This window comes from Haliotis rufescens, unplaced genomic scaffold, assembly GCF_023055435.1.
Source record: "Haliotis rufescens isolate VD_foot unplaced genomic scaffold, xgHalRufe1.0.p SCAF_134, whole genome shotgun sequence".
NCBI classification, from domain to species: Eukaryota; Metazoa; Mollusca; class Gastropoda; order Lepetellida; family Haliotidae; genus Haliotis; species Haliotis rufescens.
The window spans coordinates 483,698-505,000 of NW_025963818.1; the positions used below are offsets into that span (position 1 = coordinate 483,698).

Below are 21,303 nucleotides of genomic sequence, written 5' to 3' on the forward strand. Positions count from 1 at the left end.
AATACTATGATATGATTATTATGATGCTCATCAACTTGTTTACGTATTCATACCATTCAAGATACAATGTTATAACTGTGTGAGTGTCGTGACTAGAGAAAGAGGAGCGACAGGTAGATATATATTGTACTTGTGTGCGCATGTGTGTGTGAGTGTCGTGACTAGAGAAAGAGGAGCGACAGGTAGATATATATATTGTACTTGTGTGCGCATGTGTGTGTGAGTGTCGTGACTAGAGAAAGAGGAGCGACAGGTAGATATATATATTGTACTTGTGTGCGTGTGTGTGTGTGTGTGAGAGTGTCGTGACTAGAGAAAGAGGAGCGACAGGTAGATATGTATATTGTACTTGTGTGCGCGTGTGTGTGAGTGAAAGAAGATCCTTTTGGAGAGACAGAGGGAGACAAGGGAAGGGAGAGAAAAAGCAGATGTCACTTTGTTCACACAATGTAGGCTGATATCTTTGGACATGACGAATACGAACGTGCACCTGTATTACAAGTACGCCTAGAGGCGAGTGTCTGAAAAGAAATATCCCAAATATATTTGCTTTGTCGATACATAATGCCCTTCTAGGTCGCTTTTCATGGATTTGATAAAACCGAGAACTGAAACATTAGTGTAGCGAAACATGTCTTACTGAGGATACTCACAAGAGTGACAAGACAAGAATGAGAGAGAGAGGGAGAGGGTAACACTCTCCAGTTTGGAGACTGGCTCTATTGTCTAGTGGTAGAGCGTCCGCCCGGAGATCGGAAGGTGGGGGATTCCATCCCCAGCCGCGTCATACCAAATACGTTGAAAGATTGTACTTGTTGTTACACTGTCTGGCGCTCGGCATTAAGGGGCTAAAACAAGAACTGGTCGGCTGGGAGTCAGAAAACTGAGTAGGGTATTCAATTTAAAATGCAGCATGGTGTCTCAGTGGGCTAGCACTGTGAAATCTGGACTAGTACAAGTAGCCACACACGATCATGCACGTCGCCATATAAATGCAAATACCCTGAACGCGTCGTTAAACCCAATGTCGCCGCACCTCACCGCACGTTTGGCATAACACCTTCTTTCAGTCTGTGGGGCAAAAATGTGTGTCTTGAACTATTTGTGTTCACTTATGTTTATGTTAAATATGTCTTGTGGTAATGTACGGAGAGTGTACACTTTTCTATGTTATACTTATTGTTGCTAGTCATTTTGAGATACACATGCCCTGTTTAACCAAGGGAAACAAAGGCCACTCGCATTTTTCACAGTCCCATTGATTTCAAGATTTACAGTATTACTGGGATACCAAATGCTCTTAGATATTAGTTGAACCATTTTAAGATACCATGAACATGCCTACCATGTGATTGTTATTTTAGGAGTGTTTTTCATTATTTGTGCATTTATAGAAGGAGAATATTCATAAATTGTATCACATATTGTAGCCTAGCTAAAAGCTTAATAAAATATTTTCTTTGAAACAGTTTTTAACAAATGTATTCTTAGTTCAGAACTATCACAATGTGTTGTGCAATGTGTTGTGCAATGTGTTGTGCAATGTGTTTGTCAATGCGTTGTGCAATGTGTTCTGCAGTGCGTTGTGCAATGTGTTCTGCAATGCATTGTGCAATGTGTTCTGCAGTGCGTTGTGCAATGTGTTGTACAATGTATTGTGCAGTGTATTGTGCAATGTGTTGGCCAATGAGTTGACAGTCCGATGCATGTGGGCTCCTGATTCTACTTTCATACATTGTTCCCAACTTTGGCGTCACGGGGAATCTCCTTTCAGAAAGAGTATTTTTTAAAAAAAAAAAAAATGCATTCAATTTCTATTCCACGTCAGCCAATCAGCATCGCAGGAAAAGATAACACGCACGTTTTGTAATTATACTGTGATGATGTCATATCAAGGAACATGCAACTGGGTACATCGTCATTATAGATTAATTACTTTTAAAACATGGACACGGATAAACATGAAATGACCAGATCATATCAAATCCAAATAATTTCATATGATTAGAATTGTCATATCTGTTCACTACCTTTCATAAATAACTTTGCATAAATTGTGTGTCGCATTGGACATTTCGCCTCGAATTTATTGTAATTCACTCATATTAAGATGCATCGAATATTATTTCCTTCTGAAGTGCCCCAGATACGAAGTCATCCGACGGAAATGTATCGAGCAAATACTCCATTGTAAACGACAACTGTGTAAATGTTAATGTGTGCTCAGTATATTACCCAGCTAATACCATCAAGCAATGTGAAACAAGAAATATCCTCATTCCATTGCCGTCTGGATACATAATGCCCTTCTGGGAAGCTTCTCATGGATGTGATATACCGAGCACTGAACAATCAGTGTAGAGAAACACGTCTTTCTGAAGATACTCACAACTCGACATACATGTTGTTTACATATAGTCGCCATTGTTTACATTTGACATACGTTACCCTCATACTAGCTCTCGGGAGGGTCGTGTTAGTGTTTGTATTCTTGAGTCCTGTAGGGTATGACACTGTATGTTGAACACACGTTTAATGAAAAGACATTCAGAGTAAGCAAGGTATTCAGCATACGCCTCTGCCGCACTCAGCAATATTCCAGCTATATGACGGCGGTCTGTAAATAATCGAGCTGGACCAGACAATCCAGTGATTGACAACATCAGCATCGATCCACGCCATTGGGATGCGATGACATGCATCAACCAAGTCAGCGAGCCTGACCACCCGATCCCGTTAGTCGCCTCTTACGACAAGCATAGTCGCCTTTTATGGCAAACATGGGTTCCTGAAGACCTCTTCTACCGGTCCTGATCTTCACGGCCCTTCTTATCTGCATCCATGTCACGCCTAAAATATATATCTGTGAACAGGACCGGCATAGCATGCTCCAAAACGCTACCAAAACATCAACATATGTATTGCTTAAAGTTACTTGTTGGAAGAGAGCTGTACCAGAAAATGTGTTTCTATCAAAACATTCAAAGTGACCCCAGCACAATGTCGATGTTGTTCACATTATTTGCATATTACATCTGGTAGATATGTCAATGCACCGCGGTCGATTATGTAAAGGTTGCAATGATGCATATATTGAGGTTGAAGATCACTTCCTTTTAGTTTGCTCTGCGTACAACATACACGAGGAACATTTTGCCTTCATCCTGACAAGCATGAGGGAGAGAGAGAGAGAGAGAGAGAGAGAGAGAGAGGGGGGGGGGGGGGGGGGGGGGGGGGGGGAGAGAGATGAACGCCAGATTTAAAATATATTACCAACTTTTTTTCAAACACTGCTGTTGATAAGAAGTGAAACTATAAAATACTCCTCACAAATGAAATGAAAGCGAGAACAGAAAGGAAACGACTTACTTGAACATAGACGCTAATCCGGAACAGACATCCTGAACATGACGCCACGTGTGATGCGGTCATGAGTATCGCTTCACACAACGTAACAGTATGTAAATCGAACCAATCTAATATCTCCTGATTATGAGTAATTCTTCATATATCAACCAACATGTTCGTGAGCAAATATGACCAACTCTTTTTCGAAACACTACTGTTGATGCAAGGAGGTCAAACTTTAAAATACCCCTCCGAATGGAAGCGAAAACCAGATCAGAAAGAAAACAGCATACTAAAAATATCGATGAATTGCAAATCAATCTAGAGACCCTAAATGATATATGAATTCAAAAGGAAATATTGAAGAAACTTAAAGCGGCAAACACCGAACTGTGAGAAATAAATTATGTAAAAACAGAAGGAATATTCATGCGATCTCGGCAGAAAGGATAGAATTATGTCTTATCTTTAGAAAGGGTTTAGCCCAGCTAGAAACAAGGAATGGAAATACATGTACCCTAACTGAAACGAAAGAAAGTGCTCATGCTATCAACCACTAGTTTACCTAGCCAGATTCGATTGTTTACAGCCGTCATAGTATATCTCTAACAGCAGTGTTACAAGCACACACTGTACTGTAAACCGATAAGACTCTCATCCTGCGCTGATATATAATTTGTGGCCTGCATTTGGTGAGAAGAAGGTTAACCAGAGCGTGAAGTCGTCACTAAGACGAGGGGTTGTGAAGAACAGGTAAATGCGTGTTGTGACTCAATCCTTTGTCAAACCATGCTCATTCACCTGGACGAAATAACGTTTTGATAGAGGCAGGCGACATAACACAAGACGTTTGTACGGATGACATGAGTTGTCCCAAACCGGGATGCACGGGACGGCTACATACACATGTATCAGACTGGTCTAACGACAACTACCCAGTAAGTATGTACCATCCATGTTGCACGGGACGGCTACATACACATGTATCAGACTGGTCTAACGACAACTACCCAGTAAGTATGTACCATCCATGTTGCATGGGACGGCTACATACACATGTATCAGACTGGCCTAACGACAACTACCCAGTAAGTATGTACCATCTATGTTGCACGGGACGGCTACATACACATGTATCAGACTGGTCTAACGACAACTACCCAGTAAGTATGTACCATCCATGTTGCACGGGACGGCTACATACACATGTATAAGACTGGTCTAACGACAACTACCCAGTAAGTATGTACCATCTATGTTGCACGGGACGGCTACATACACATGTATCAGACTGGTCTAACGACAACTACCCAGTAAGTATGTACCATCCATGATGCACGGGACGGCTACAAACACATGTATCAGACTGGTCTAACGACAACTACCCAGTAAATATGTACCATCCATGTTGCATGGGACGGCTACATACACATGTATCAGACTGGCCTAACGACAACTACCAAGTAAGTATGTACCCTCCATGTTGCACGGGACGGCTACATACACATGTATCAGACTGGCCTAACGACAGCTACCAAGTAAGTATGTACCATCCATGTTGCACGGGACTGCTACATACACATGTATCAGACTGGTCTAACGACAACTACCCAGTAAGTATGTACCATCCATGTTGCACGGGACGGCTACATACACATGTATCAGACTGGTCTAACGACAACTACCCAGTAAGTATGTTCCATCCATGTTGCATGGGACGGTTACATACACATGTATCAGACTGGTCTAACGACAACTACCCAGTAAGTATGTACCATCCATGATGCACGGGACGGCTACATACACATGTATCAGACTGGCCTAACGACAACTACCCAGTAAGTATGTACCATCCATGATGCACGGGACTGCTACATACACATTTATTACACTTGTCTAACGACAACTGCCAAGTAAGTATGTACCATCCATGATGCACGGGACTGCTACATACACATTTATTACACTGGTCTAACGACAACTACCAAGTAAGTATGTACCATCCATGTTGCACGGGACGGCTACATACACATGTATCAGACTGGCCTAACGACAACTACCAAGTAAGTATATACCATCCATGATGCACGGGACGGCTTCATACACGTGTATCAGACTGGTCTAACGACAACTACCAAGTAAGTATATACCATCCATGTGATTTGACCTGCTCCTGTTATGTGTTGAACAATTCTCATTTGTTTCTATTTTTTTTCAAACTCGTTTTATATCAAGTCTATCAGTGGCATTGAGATTTGACACTCATAAGGAAGAGCAGTTATTGAAAACCAATTTTTTATGAGGAACACAACGTTACGGACTATATACCTACTCCTTCATTAAATAAATAAATGCTATGCGTATATATATACATGTACCTGTAAGAACAAGGAAAGTACGGACCTATAAACGTTCATGCAGGGCTCAACTGCCACACAAAGTGTGCATACTGTATTTTTACGAAATTAAACGAAATATTAGTCAATATAAACACCATTAAGAGGCACATTGTGTTACAGGTGATTGTGAATTTATGGCCTAGACATGAAGACTTCAGTGAAGAACTACGTGCTGTACGCGGTGCTGGCTGTGGGTGTGGTCGCTTCTTTCATCATAATAACACATTCAGGTCAGTCATCCACCAAGCATTATGCAAATGGCTGGGACAAGCTTCACCAACACCCAACCATCCATAAGGAAAGTATGTATGACAAATCATCGGAAAGACGGAACTATACGTTCACTGATGCTTGGATGCCTACCAATCTTCATTCTGTGTTGGTCGTAAGGCGCTATCACCTGTATGACTTTCTAATACGACGTGACATGAACGTTCCCTGTCAACAAACCTCGACTGATGGAGTGAGTGAGTAGGTTGGGTTTAACGCCGCTGTTAACAATATTCCAGTTACATCACGGCGTGCCAGCTTAATGTGGGAGGAAAGCTCGAAGTGATGCAGGTCTCAGACGTTTACCACTTCGGTGAAACCCAAGAGCACGGGTATGGTGCTGACAAACCTAGAAACATAATCGGGGCGAACCGAGATTCGTGCCCCCTCGACTGATGGAAAGCTAAGTATAAATCCAAATAGAGAACCCCCTCATATGCTTGTTTTGCATGTCGTTGTCCGGGTATCTTTAGATTATTTTAGATTGGACATTGTTTGTTGTTGAAAGCTGCACACACAAAATATTCCACCAAGATAACGGTGGCCTGTAAACGATTCCCACTGTCGGGTACGATGACGTGTTTATACAAGTCACCGATTCTGACCACCTGAACCATTTCCTCACCCATTATGAACAGGATAGGTTGCTGGACCCTTTATCAAAACCAGGAATACCATGAGGGCGTTTTGTGTAACTTCTCAGTAGTCCCAAAGTATTCTTCATTCACTGTGTTCTTCCCTTGATTTTGACGTTTCTGTTCTTTTTGACAGACATCGTTTACTCAGTAAGACGCCCTTACACAGACCACACAGAACGATTTGTTTATTGGGAAAAACAGAAAACAGCCCATTCCTCTTTTGTTCAAAACATTTGATTTTTTTCAAATTGTATCCAGTACGACCCAAAATGACAAACTCCCTGTTCCCTAATTCCCTACTAACCGACAAAACTTTGGAGAAAAAGAAACTAAAACAGAACATTAAAAAAAAAGGGTCGACGAACAAGGCAATGCCAGATTTAAAATATATTACCATTATTATTTCGAAACTCTATTAAGAGGTCAAACTATGAAATACACTTCTAAAGGATAAGTTATAACAAATGAAGACTAATTCTATCTGAGGAAACAAAATATAAAATGCTCGACTTCCTAATCGATAACGCGTCCATGTAAAACTTGGGTATAAGACATTGAGGTAGGAAGTAGTCATCCCCATGGGTACCAATTGTGCTCCCCTCCTTTCTAATCTGTTACTTTATGCAATCAATCGGAATTCATTCTCGAATCGGCAAAATGAAAGAAAGGAAATCTGGGCAAGAAATTCAAATTCAAGGCCAGGTACATTGCTGACCTAGTACGGATAAATAATGGTTAAAACTATTGCGACGTGCATGCACGTGTTTGTGTGTGTGTGTGGCTGCGTGTATTAGTCCGTACTGAAGCGGATTTTTAGTGCTAGCTCACTGAGATGCCATGCCGCAGCTTAACTCAGACACAGTAGGACCATTATTTCACATCCGATTGTTGCTTTTCTTGCAGTAGCTGTGGGGAGATCTATGATTGATGTAGGATCGTTATATAACATCCAATTGTTGGCCCTCTTGCAGTAGCTGTGGGGAGCTCTATGATTGATGTAGGATCATTATATAACATCCAATTGTTGGCCCTCTTGCAGTAGCTGTGGGGAGCTCTATGATTGATGTAGGATCATTATATAACATCCAATTGTTGGCCCTCTTGCAGTAGCTGTGGGGAGCTCTATGATTGATGTAGGATCGTTATATAACATCCAATTGTTGGCCCTCTTGCAGTAGCTGTGGGGAGCTCCATGGTTGATGTAGGATCATTATATAACATCCAATTGTTGGCCCTCTTGCAGTAGATATGGGGAGCTCCATGATTGATGTAGGATCATTATATAACATCCAATTGTTGCCCCACTTGCAGGAGCTGTGGACAGTTCCGTTGACAGCTCTGTGGAGAGCTCCGTGGACAGTTCCGTGGACACCACCGTGGCTGCAGCTCTGTCCAGGAAGGTCCGGCTGGCCTGTTTCATCACCACCAGGGAGGTCCACTCGGGGACGAAACCGAAGGCCGTCAATGAGACGTGGGGCAAGAGATGTGACAAGTTTTTGTATGTGATGACAACCAACAAAACACGGCCGGACATATTAGGAGTGACAATCTCTGATTATCGTGCTGCTTTAACCGAGAAGGTTGTCCATGCTTTCACACCCATGTACACCACATCACTAGACAAGTACGACTGGTTTATCAAGGCTGATGATGACACGTATGTTTTAGTAGATAACCTCAAATTCGTCCTTTCCCATTTAAACTCCAACAAACCTGTCTACGTTCGTTGGCACATCGTAACCTCATGGATACATGAACGGCGGTGCAGGATATGTACTCAGCAGAGAAGCCCTCCGTCGACTGGTGGAGCAGGATATGTACTCAGCAGAGAAGCCCTCCGTCGACTGGTGGAGCAGGATATGTACTCAGCAGAGAAGCCCTCCGTCGACTGGTGGAGCAGGATATGTACTCAGCAGAGAGGCCCTCCGTCGACTGGTGGAGCAGGATATGTACTCAGCAGAGAAGCCCTCCGTCGACTGGTGGAGCAGGATATGTACCCAGCAGAGAAGCCCTCCGTCGACTGGTGGAGCAGGATATGTACTCAGCAGAGAAGCCCTCCGTCGACTGGTGGAGCAGGATATGTACGCAGCAGAGAAGCCCTCCGTCGACTGGTGGAGCAGGATATGTACTCAGCAGAGAAGCCCTCCGTCGACTGGTGGAGCAGGATATGTACTTAGCAGAGAAGCCCTCCGTCGACTGGTGGAGCAGGATATGTACGCAGCAGAGAAGCCCTCCGTCGACTGGTGGAGCAGGATATGTACTCAGCAGAGAAGCCCTCCGTCGACTGGTGGAGCAGGATATGTACTCAGCAGAGAAGCCCGCCGTCCACTGGTGGAGCAGGATATGTACTCAGCAGAGAAGCCCTCCGTCGACTGGTGGAGCAGGATATGTACTCAGCAGAGAAGCCCTCCGTCGACTGGTTGAGCAGGATATGTACTCAGCAGAGAAGCCCTCCGTCGACTGGTGGAGCAGGATATGTACTCAGCAGAGAAGCCCTCCGTCGACTGGTGGAGCAGGATATGTACTCAGCAGAGAAGCCCTCCGTCGACTGGTGGAGCAGGATATGTACTCAGCAGAGACGCCCTCCGTCGACTGGTGGAGCAGGATATGTACTCAGCAGAGAAGCCCTCCGTCGACTGGTGGAGCAGGATATGTACGCAGCAGAGAAGCCCTCCGTCGACTGGTGGAGCAGGATATGTACTCAGCAGAGAAGCCCTCCGTCGACTGGTGGAGCAGGATATGTACTCAGCAGAGAAGCCCTCCGTCGACTGGTGGAGCAGGATATGTACTCAGCAGAGAAGCCCTCCGTCGACTGGTGGAGCAGGATATGTACTCAGCAGAGAGGCCCTCCGTCGACTGGTGGAGCAGGATATGTACTCAGCAGAGAAGCCCTCCGTCGACTGGTGGAGCAGGATATGTACTCAGCAGAGAAGCCCTCCGTCGACTGGTGGAGCAGGGTTACAGGGTGCCAGGACGATGTCGTCCTTCAGGTTCCAGTGAAGACATTCAGACAGCAACGTGTTTGTATAAACTGGCAATGCCAACATATCTATCTTTAGACATGCATAACAGATCGTCCTTCCATGCTGCGGCGCCCGTGTCATTCCAAGCTGGAAAGCGCAAAGTTCCGTCCACAATCACTGCACATAATAGATATCGTAAGGTGAGCGGTCCGTGAAAATCTATATTCTCAACAATTAATGCGACTTTATATTCTCAACACCTTTTGTGGCGAGTCCGTTGTTTTGAGTGGGTTACCGATTTAATTTAGGAAATACCGGTACTATTCATTAAACTGGTGTTATCTGGGTTTCTTTGAACATGACCCCCTAGGCATTTTGTGAAGCGGCCTTCAAATCACCATTTTTCAATCTGAAATGGTCACTTTAGTTTTAAATCTCTGTTCAACAAAATCTACTCAGAATCGAGCATATTTGAAATTTATGATAGAATGCAGTGTGTTATATTTAAGTGATATGTACAATATTGTCTGAATATATAGACATAAACACAAAAATACATGACAGGTTTTAGGCTATGATCAGAAATAAAATGTATTCAGCCAATAGAACCGTTACCTTTTCTCTTCAAAATCTGTGTTATCTGATAAGTATTACCCTTGTGTTCTAATGACGTTCTGTTTGTTGTTCTGTTCGGATCACAAGTCTAGCCTATATATGCCTATGTTCATCACTGCTTTATTAAGGGGGCGGTGGGGTAGCCTAGTGGTTTAAGCGTTCGCTCATATTGTCGAAGACCAAGGTTCGATTCACCACATGTACAATGTGTGAAGCCCATTTCTGGTGTCCTCCGCCGTGATATTGCTGCGATATTGCTAAAAGCAGCGTAAAACCTCACTCACTGACTTTGTTAAGATAGTGGGTGGCGTTGAGAATACACAAGGTCCTATTTGTTGCCACCCAAATTGCAGTGGAGTTAATTTTAATCAAGTAAGTAGATCAGACTAAAATAGGGGATCGGGTGTTCAGGCCTGTGGCTGAGTGGGCTGTATGTCATCCTTTTCCTTGCAGCAAATCTAGTTGTTGTGTTTTCAGTATATTACAGGGACAGTAACGTGTCAGTAGTAAACAATCTGTATGTAGAGTGACAGTAACGCGTCAGTAGTAAACAATCTGTATGTAGAGTGACAGTAACGCGTCAGTAGTAAACAATCTGTATGTAGAGTGACAGTGACGCGTCAGTAGTAAACAATCTGTATGTAGAGTGACAGTAACGCGTCAGTAGTAAACAATCTGTATGTAGAGTGACAGTGACGCGTCAGTAGTAAACAATCTGTATGTAGAGTGACAGTAACGCGTCAGTAGTAAACAATCTGTATGTAGAGTGACAGTAACGCGTCAGTAGTAAACAGTCTGTATGTAAAGTGACAGTAACGTGTCAGTAGTAAACAATCTGTATGTAGAGTGACAGTAACGCGTCAGTAGTAAACAATCTGTATGTAGAGTGACAGTAACGCGTCAGTAGTAAACAGTCTGTATGTAAAGTGACAGTAACGTGTCAGTAGTAAACAATCTGTATGTAGAGTGACAGTAACGCGTCAGTAGTAAACAATCTGTATGTAGAGTGACAGTAACGAGTCAGTAGTAAACAATCTGTATGTAGAGTGACAGTAACACGTCAGTAATAAACAATCTGTATGTAGAGTGACAGTAACGCGTCAGTAGTAAACAATCTGTATGTAGAGTGACAGTAACGTGTCAGTAGTAAACAATCTGTATGTAGAGTGACAGTAACGCGTCAGTAGTAAACAATCTGTATGTAGAGTGACAGTAACGAATCAGTAGTAAACAATCTGTATGTAGAGTGACAGTAACACGTCAGTAGTAAACAATCTGTATGTAGAGTGACAGTAACACGTCAGTAGTAAACAATCTGTATGTAGAGTGACAGTAACGAGTCAGTAGTAAACAATCTGTATGTAGAGTGACAGTAACACGTCAGTAGTAAACAATCTGTATGTAGAGTGACAGTAACGTGTCAGTAGTAAACAATTTGTATGCAGAGTGACAGTAACGAGTGAGTAGTAAAAAATCTGTATGTAGAGTGACAGTAACACCTCAGTAGTAAACAATCTGTATGTAGAGTGACAGTAACGCGTCAGTAGTAAACAATCTGTATGTAGAGTGACAGTAACACCTCAGTAGTAAAGAATCTGTATGTAGAGTGACAGTAACGCGTCAGTAGTAAACAATCTGTATGTAGAAGGACAGTAACGAGTCAGTAGTAAACAATCTGTATGTAGAGTGACAGTAACACGTCAGTAGTAAACAATCTGTATGTAGAGTGACAGTAACGAGTCAGTAGTAAACAATCTGTATGTAGAGTGACAGTAACGCGTCAGTAGTAAACAATCTGTATGTAGAGTGACAGTAACGCGTCAGGAGTAAACAATATGTATGTAGAGTGACAGTAACGCGTCAGTAGTAAACAATCTATATGTAGAGTGACAGTATTAGGTTCCTGGGATTCATTTAAGATTAAGTAATAAACGTATGCATAGAATAGGTACACATCCTATTATCAAACCTTCCTGTGAGACTCCCCTCTTACCTGTATGCAATTGTGGAATATTGTTGTAGTTATGAATTGTACAAATGAAAAACACCAGACATTATATTTTTTTTCTGTTCTTGGCACAGGGCCTCGAGTGCTGCTCACAGCTGACCATAAGCTTCCACTATGTGAAACCGGAGTTGATGAGAACTCTGGATATGTTCCTCTACCAGATCACTGTGTTTGGTCGGACGGTGAAATACAAGGAGCTCTGGAATCTGTTCCTTACTTACTTACTTACTTTGGAGATTTAACGTGCGCTTTCCGACTGATGCGTATTTCGCACACGGGCCCGGCCAGGCCATTTAATGTGTTTGCGAAAGGGGCGAAGGTGGTCTGTGCAACCCAAGAGGGGGATTTTAGGGGTTGCTTATATAGAATTTGGGAATTTTGAGATTTGGAATAGATGCCGATGGGATTGGGGAGGGGAACTAAGGGAGCTGGGTATGGTGGATGTTTGTTTGTTTATGTGATTTTGATTTGGTAGGTAATTGTGTTTTTAGATGCGTTTTATTCGTTCCGTTTTTATTAAGAATACGCCTAAGGCCTTGAAGTTTTCTAGTTTATTTTGTGGGTTTAGTATTGCTTCTAGAGTTAGAGCCTTGTTTAGATTGAGGGTGGTTTGTAATGCGGTTCGATGTGTTAGGTAGTGTGTGCAGTGGATGAGTGCGTGTTCTGGGGTTTCTGGTTGTTTGCAGTGTGGGCAGTTACCTGTAGTGTGTTTTTTTAAATTTTTGTAGGTGGATATTTAAGTTGGTGTGTCCTGTTTGGAGTTTAGTGATTACTCTGTCGATTTTTTTGGATGGATGGAGAATTTTTGGTTTGGTTAGTGGTTTGCCGAGCACTTTTTTGATTTGGCTATTTGAGTTTAGATATAGGTTATGCCATTTTTTTGTGATTTTTTGCTTGTTTACACTTTTAATTTCTGATTTTGAGATGGGTAAGTTTAAGCTTATTACTGGGATTTTGAGGGATAGTTTGGCTGCTTTATCGGCGTTTTCATTACCGTATATTCCTACGTGGGCGGGTATCCACAAGATGGTTATTTGTTTGCCTGCCTTAGTTAGGTCGTTGGAGCTTTTAAGTATTTGATTTATTAATTTAGGTCGGTTTTTGGTATTTTTGTTTTGGAGGGCTTGCAGTCCACTTAGGGAGTCGGTAAGTATTAGGATTTTTTTGTGGTTTTTGGATTCTTGATTATGGAGGGCTGAGGCCATGCCCATTAGTTCTGCCGTGAATATTGATTGGTTGTTTGGGAGTCGGAAGGAATCTGTTCCCAGCAGAGGATGTTCACATATCACGAACACGAATGGAGGGACGTAATGAAATTGTATGTAGGAGCTACGACAACATTAAAACTACAACAACAAAACTCCAACACTAACACTACAACAATAACACTACAACAATAACACTACAACAATAACACTACAACAATAACACTACAACAATAATACTACAATAACACTACAACAATAACACTACAACAATAACACTACAACACTAACTCTACAACACTAACTCTACAACAATAACACTACAACAATAACACTACAACAATAACACTACAACAATAACACTACAACAATAACACTACAATAACACTACAACAATAACACTACAACACTAACTCTACAACAATAACACTACAACAATAACACTACAACACTAACACTACAACAATAACACTACAACAATAACACTACAAAAATAACACTACAGGAATAACACTATAACAATAACACTACAACAATAACACTACAACAATAGCACTACAACAATAACACTACAATAACACTACAACAATAACACTACAACACTAACACTACAACAATAACACTACAACAATACCACTACAACACTAACTCTACAACACTAACTCTACAACAATAACTCTACAACAATAACACTACAACAATAACACTACAACAATAACACTACAACACTAACTCTACAACACTAACTCTACAACAATAACACTACAACACTAACACTACAACACTAACTCTACAACACTAACACTACAACAATAACTCTACAACAATAATACTACAACACTAACTCTACAACAATAACACTACAGGAATAACACTATAACAATAACACTACAACACTAACTCTACAGCAATAACACTACAGGAATAACACTATAACAATAACACTACAACACTAACACTACAACAATAACACTACAACAATAACACTACAACACTAACACTACAGGAATAAAACTACAACAATAGCACTACAACAATAACACTACAGGAATAACACTACAACAATAGCACTACAACAATAACACTACAGGAATAAAACTACAACAATAACACTACAACACTAACACTACAACACTAACACTACAACAATAGCACTACAACAATAACACTACAACAATAACACTACAACAATAACACTACAGGAATAACACTACAACAATAACACTACAACACTAACACTACAACACTAACACTACAACAATAACACTACAACACTAACACTACAACACTAACACTACAACAATAGCACTACAACAATAACACTACAACAATAACACTACAGGAATAAAACTACAACAATAACACTACAACACTAACACTACAACACTAACACTACAACAATAGCACTACAACAATAACACTACAACAATAGCACTACAACAATAGCACTACAACAATAACACTACAGGAATAAAACTACAACAATAACACTACAACACTAACACTACAACAATAGCACTACAACAATAACACTACAACAATAGCACTACAACAATAACACTACAACAATAGCACTACAACAATAACACTACAACAATAACACTACAGGAATAACACTACAACAATAACACTACAGGAATAAAACTACAACAATAACACTACAACACTAACACTACAACACTAACACTACAACAATAGCACTACAACAATAACACTACAACAATAACACTACAACAATAACACTACAACAATAACACTACAGGAATAAAACTACAACAATAACACTACAACAATAGCACTACAATAACACTACAACAATAACACTACAGGAATAACACTACAACAATGACACTACAGGAATAACACTACAACAATAACACTACAATAACACTACAACAATAACACTACAGGAATAACACTACAACAATAACACTACAACAATAACACTACAACACTAACACTACAACAATAACACTACAGGAATAACACTACAACAATAACACTACAGGAATAACACTACAACAATAACTCTACAACAATAACACTACAACACTAACACTACAACAATAACACTACAACAATAACACTACAACAATAACACTACAACAATAACACTACAGGAATAAAACTACAACAATAACACTACAACAATAGCACTACAGTAACACTACAACAATAACACTACAGGAATAACACTACAACAATGACACTACAGGAATAACACTACAACAATAGCACTACAATAACACTACAACAGTAACACTACAACACTAACACTACAACACTAACACTACAACAATAGCACTACAACAATAACACTACAACAATAGCACTACAACAATAACACTACAACAATAACACTACAGGAATAACACTACAACAATACCACTACAGGAATAACACTACAACAATAACACTACAATAACACTACAACAATAACACTACAGGAATAACACTACAACAATGACACTACAGGAATAAAACTACAACCAAAAGCTACAACATTAAAATGACAACAATAAAACTACAACAATAAAACTACAACACTAACACTACAGGAATAAAACTACACCAATAACACTACAACAATAAAACTACAAAAATAAAGCTACAACAGTAAAATCACAACGGTAAAACTACAACAATAACACTACAACCATAAAACTGAATGCTGTGGCTTGGGTTGTCACGGATGTGGTCTGATAGAGCTGATTTAGAGTCAGACCACATTCGTGACAAGCCAAACTAAACTGTTAGCGGTATAATTGTGTTAACGTTAAGTGTCTAGAACCCTGTTCAGCACAGTGGGGTAGACAGCAGACACTGTGGGGGATGCAGCCTGTCGAGAGTCCTGGGGTGGTGCAATCCTTCATGGAAACATCAAGCGCATAGTTGTACATTGCGAGAAACAGTACACCTTTGTATCCGCTGTATTTGCCTGATACAACATATTTGAATATTGCGACAAAAGTGTGCACCATTGTGTCCGTTGGACATGACTGTTATGGACACACACACACACACACATCTCAGAGGACATGACTGTTATGGACACACACACATATCTTAGAGGACATGACTGTTATGGATACACACACATACCTTAGAGGACATGACTTATGGACACCCACACATATCTTAGAAGGCATGACTGTTATAGACGCACTCACACCTTAGAGGACACCTAAGATATGTGTGGATGTCCATAACAGTCATGTCCTCCAAGATGTCAGTTTGTCCATAACAGTCATGTCCTCTAAGGTGTTAGTGTCTGTTAGTGTGTGTGTGTTAGCGTGTGTGTGTTAGTGTGTGTGTTAGCGTGTGTGTGTGTGTGTGTGCGTGCGTGCTTGCGTGCGTGCGTGCGTGCGTGCGTGCGTGCATGCGTGCGTGCGTGTGTGTGTGGGTGTGTGTGGGGGTGGGTGGGTGGTTGTTGGTGTGGGTGGTGTGTGGGTGTGTGTGTGTGTGTGTGTATGTCCATAAATTAAATAGTTATCACATGAAATGGGTGTTTTAAACTGTGCATAATAAGGCGTACGCGCCGCGGGGCTTTTGCATAGATCACAATGCCAAACCTGAAAAACAGTTTTAACTGCTAACGTCTCATATCTAAAAGTGCGGTTTTATTACCACCAGTGTACAATGGCTTCCATAGATTGCGTCGCGGTCATCTGATGTATTATTTTTCTTGGCACTGATGCTTTCAAAAAGTTCGGATCTGATTATTGGGGATTCGAATATGTCAGTTGTTCAGTTCTTGCACATAAACTTGACATGTCGCCATGTCTTCTACCTCACCGAGATTATCCTGAATACCCCTTGGTTCAGAATTCAGCGACGAGAAATAGTCCCCCAGGTCCTGTATATCAATAGGGTTGGGGCGTTGCTGTCGTCCAGACACACGCTTTATGATGTCCCAGAAACGTTTAGAGTCTACCTCTGCTGCTGTTCCTAGGTCATTCCGTTTATATTGTACAAACTGGTTCTTCTTAATTCCACACAGTTATCTGTATTCATTGCAAACTTTGTTATACTAAATAAGGTATGAGTTATCTTTAGTTTCTTCTGAACGCATTTAAATAATGGCACCGTTCATGTTTTTTACAGAGACATTCATCATCATCGGGGAACATGTCACTCGATGCTGAACCATAACCTATCACACTACACCCTAAATGCCTAATAGGGGGCACGGGGTGGAATACTGTTAAAAGCGGCGTTTAACCCAACTGCCTCACTCACTTAATAAATCCCTAATAAATGTACAGTCACCGATTTGATAGTCAGTTTCAAATCTTCCATTCACATTATGTATATTTAGAATTAAACATCTTTCCAAAAGAGTTTTTCCGAAGTTATTTAGTAATTTTTCACACGAATATATTTCCATCTCAAATTGTGTACAAGAAATCCACTAAGTAATTATAACTTTCAACATGGTGAATAACATAGTTCTCCATATAGTCCCGCGTCACGCCGGTTCTACTGTTCATGTACAATGGACCCGTGAAGATCCGGGGTAGAACAGGTCCCCTGCAACCCATTTTTGCCATAAAAGGCGAATATGCTTGTCGTAAGAGGCAACTATAGGTATTGGGTGGACAGATTCGCTGACTTGGTTGGAGCATGTCATCATATCCCAACTGCGTGGATCGATGCTCATGATATCAATCACTGGATTGTCTTGTCCAGACTCGATTATTTACAGACCGCCGTCATATAGATGGACTATTGCTGAGTTTTGCGTTAAACAACAAACCAACCAACCAACCATGATTTTGACCACTGGATTGTCTGGTCCAGACTTGATTATTTACAGACCGCCGTCATATAGTTGGAATATTGGAGAGTGCGGCGTTAAGCAACAACCATACAAACAAACAATTACAAGTACAGCAGCTGGGTACACTTCAAGCGTACACTACAGCAAAATATCTACCCCAATTTGTCCATCTTTGTTATCATACCAGGTCGATCTCTCCGGCTGGATTATACACATAATGTAGCTCTACTGAATCTAAACATACTTTTATCCAACAGAATAGTAATAACATGTTCTCTGTAACGAACATCAATAACATATCTTACCAGTGAATATTCTCTCAAAAGTATTCCTTCCAAATACCTCCCGAACCGGGACCTTGTTGTGGCTGGTAAACAATAAAGATTATATTCTGGCAAAATGTCACTAAAGTAATATTTTATTGACTATGTTTCATATAGAGCAACACTGTCATGTTCAGATACAAACAAAAACAAAGCCAATGTCGGAGAGTGTGTTGGTTAAATTTTCTGTATTCCTTGCAATTTAAGATTGACCTTGACGGAAGCACCCGTTCCTGATCCTCAATTGACCATGTTCCACTTGAGTCGTGATCTGCGACGGGAGCCGACAACTGATGCTCATCACCTTCCAGAGTACTAGCTGCCTTGTCCTCAATAACGAGCCTGCCATTCTTATAATAGCCCCTCTTGTTCTATGATCTGAGAAAGTCAGTTTCTCAGTCGCTAATTACGAATGATTGCAAAAAAACGAGCAAAAACAATAAAAAACGTGAAAATAGCAAAAGTATCCTATATTTCCAATCATACTTTGTTGATTAGAATAGTTTACATTAAGGGACGATATGTACGGTGTAAACCCTTAATGTAAAACAAATATAAAAAATGACATTAAGGGTTGCGTTGTTTTTTCTCTTAATGTATATTTTACATTAAGAGTTAACACGTACATTAAGAGTATTTTTACATTAAGGGTTGTAACAGTGCTGTGATGGTAAACCAAGGGATATAGAGGTCGATGAATGTTGAATATAACACGTGTAGTGATTGTAAACACAGGGATTTAGAGCGTAAGCTGTGATTGTAAACAGAGGGTTGAAGAGGTCGATAAATATTGAAAATAACGCGTGCTGTGATTGTAAACACGCCACCACTTGAGTAGTCGATTCCTGCTCAAATAGATATGTCAGGTGGCTTGGGATAACTATAGTTTACATAAAAAGTGCATAGGTTAAATCCCAGTGTGCTTACATCCCAGTGTGTCCACATCCCAATTTCCTTACAGAAATTCCTGTTGGCACACTGGGAGTTCAGTTTCCTCCCTATTTATGTAAATGGACGGAACCACTATTGTGTGACTTATTTCAGCTAAGAGAAAGATGAAACATTGCACACTACAGTTTGGCAAGTCCACGCATCTATTTCTGAGCAATAACATCCACATTCGACCAATATGTGTCACGATGTACCTTGCCCTCCGAGACACACTCACAGCAACAGGTGTTTTATGTGTATGTCACAGTGTATAGACCATGCTACGTTACCGCCTTTTATGTTGCTGCCTTTAACTTTTATTTTCATTATTCGTATTTCGACCTTCACACCTTAGTTTGTAAAATCTACAGACAACGCAAGGAATATAAAATATGGAAAGTATATAATTCAGACAAAACGTCTCTTGTAAAACGAATCTCAAACACGTTACATTAATATCCAAGTTGTTTAGCAAGTAAATGCATATGAAGCGACCCCGTGGTATTTGATTGTCTAACTAAGCATTGTGTTTCTCTCTGTCTGCCTGTTTGTCTGTCTGGCTGTCTGTCTGCCTGCCTGTCTGTCTGTCTGTCTGTCTGTCTGTCTGTCTGTCTGTCTGTCTGTCTGTCTGTCTGTCTGCCTGCCTGCCTGCCTGCCTGCCTGCCTGCCTGCCTGCCTGTCTGTCTGTATGTCTGTATGTCTGTCTGTCTGTCTGTCTGTCTGTCTGTCTGTCTGTCTGTCTGTCTGTCTGTCTGTCTGCCTGCCTGCCTGCCTGCCTGCCTGCCTGCCTGTCTGTCTGCCTGCCAGTCTCTCTGCCTGCCTGCCTGCCTGCCTGCCTGCCTGCCTGCCTGCCTGCCTGCCTGTCTGCCTGCCTGTCTGCCTGCCTGCCTGCCTACCTGCCTGCCTGCCTGCCTGCCTGTCTGTCTGTCTGTCTGTCTGTCTGTCTGTCTGTCTGTATGTCTGCCTGCCTGCCTGCCAGTCTGTCTGTCTGTCGACCACACCAACTTGCAGACTACGTATACGGTTTCCCGATTGGCTGATGATATGGTGGGCCGGGTTTGGGTTGCATTGCTGCTCCGAACGACGTCACTATTGTTGTCTCCGGATTGTTTGTGTCTTCATAAATACCAGTAGATGAAGTCTGTAAAGTTATTACTGTGACTTGATTTTTATACGAACCTATTTCAACATGACATTGATCCAGGTATAAACGTAAACAGTGATGTGCACACTTTGCGTCCTCATATGAATATTCATCAATCAACGGAAGACAATAGTGAAGTCAATATTGTTTAATAACACATCCTAGTCAGCAGTACTGGTACACCATTGATCCAGCATGTCAACCAATTAGAGTACATCTTTAAGCCGTTCATGTAAGTCTCACTGTGGGACAATATTCAATAATCATATTTCCCCAAGATGGATAGATTATCCTTGTGACGTATAGCTTGCTCCGAGCGAGAAATACGAAACAATCGATGATTTTATCTCGGAATACAAGTCTGCTGAGGGCAAGTTTAAACGCCGCTCTAAAACGAGACCTGTACATTGCTGTGGCATCCATTAGAGATAGGTAAGTTTGCTATTGTCGATATACGTTTTTTATAAAAGCCACGTTTTAAACGACACATATTACATGGAATGTAGACAGTTGAATATAAAAGTCTTCACTTTCTTCCAAACCTTTTTCATCTTAACTGTTAGCGGTATAATTGTGTTAAAGTTAAGTGTCTAGAACCCTGTTCAGCACAGTGGGGTAGACAGCAGACACTGTGGGGGATGCAGCCTGTCGAGTGTCCTGGGGTGGTGCACTCCTTCATG

At 41.3% G+C, this 21,303-nt stretch overlaps 1 protein-coding gene across 1 annotated transcript; it reads left to right on the plus strand.

Annotated features, from left to right (window-relative positions):
- The first annotated feature begins 7,233 nt into the window (after positions 1-7,233).
- LOC125378959 (glycoprotein-N-acetylgalactosamine 3-beta-galactosyltransferase 1-like) lies at positions 7,234-18,868 on the plus strand. The gene is made up of 3 exons (XM_048394952.1): positions 7,234-7,237; positions 7,967-8,312; positions 18,757-18,868. Exons 1-3 carry the CDS (start codon positions 7,234-7,236, stop codon positions 18,866-18,868), a joined length of 462 nt encoding a protein of 153 aa, XP_048250909.1.
- Positions 18,869-21,303: the final 2,435 nt, after the last annotated feature.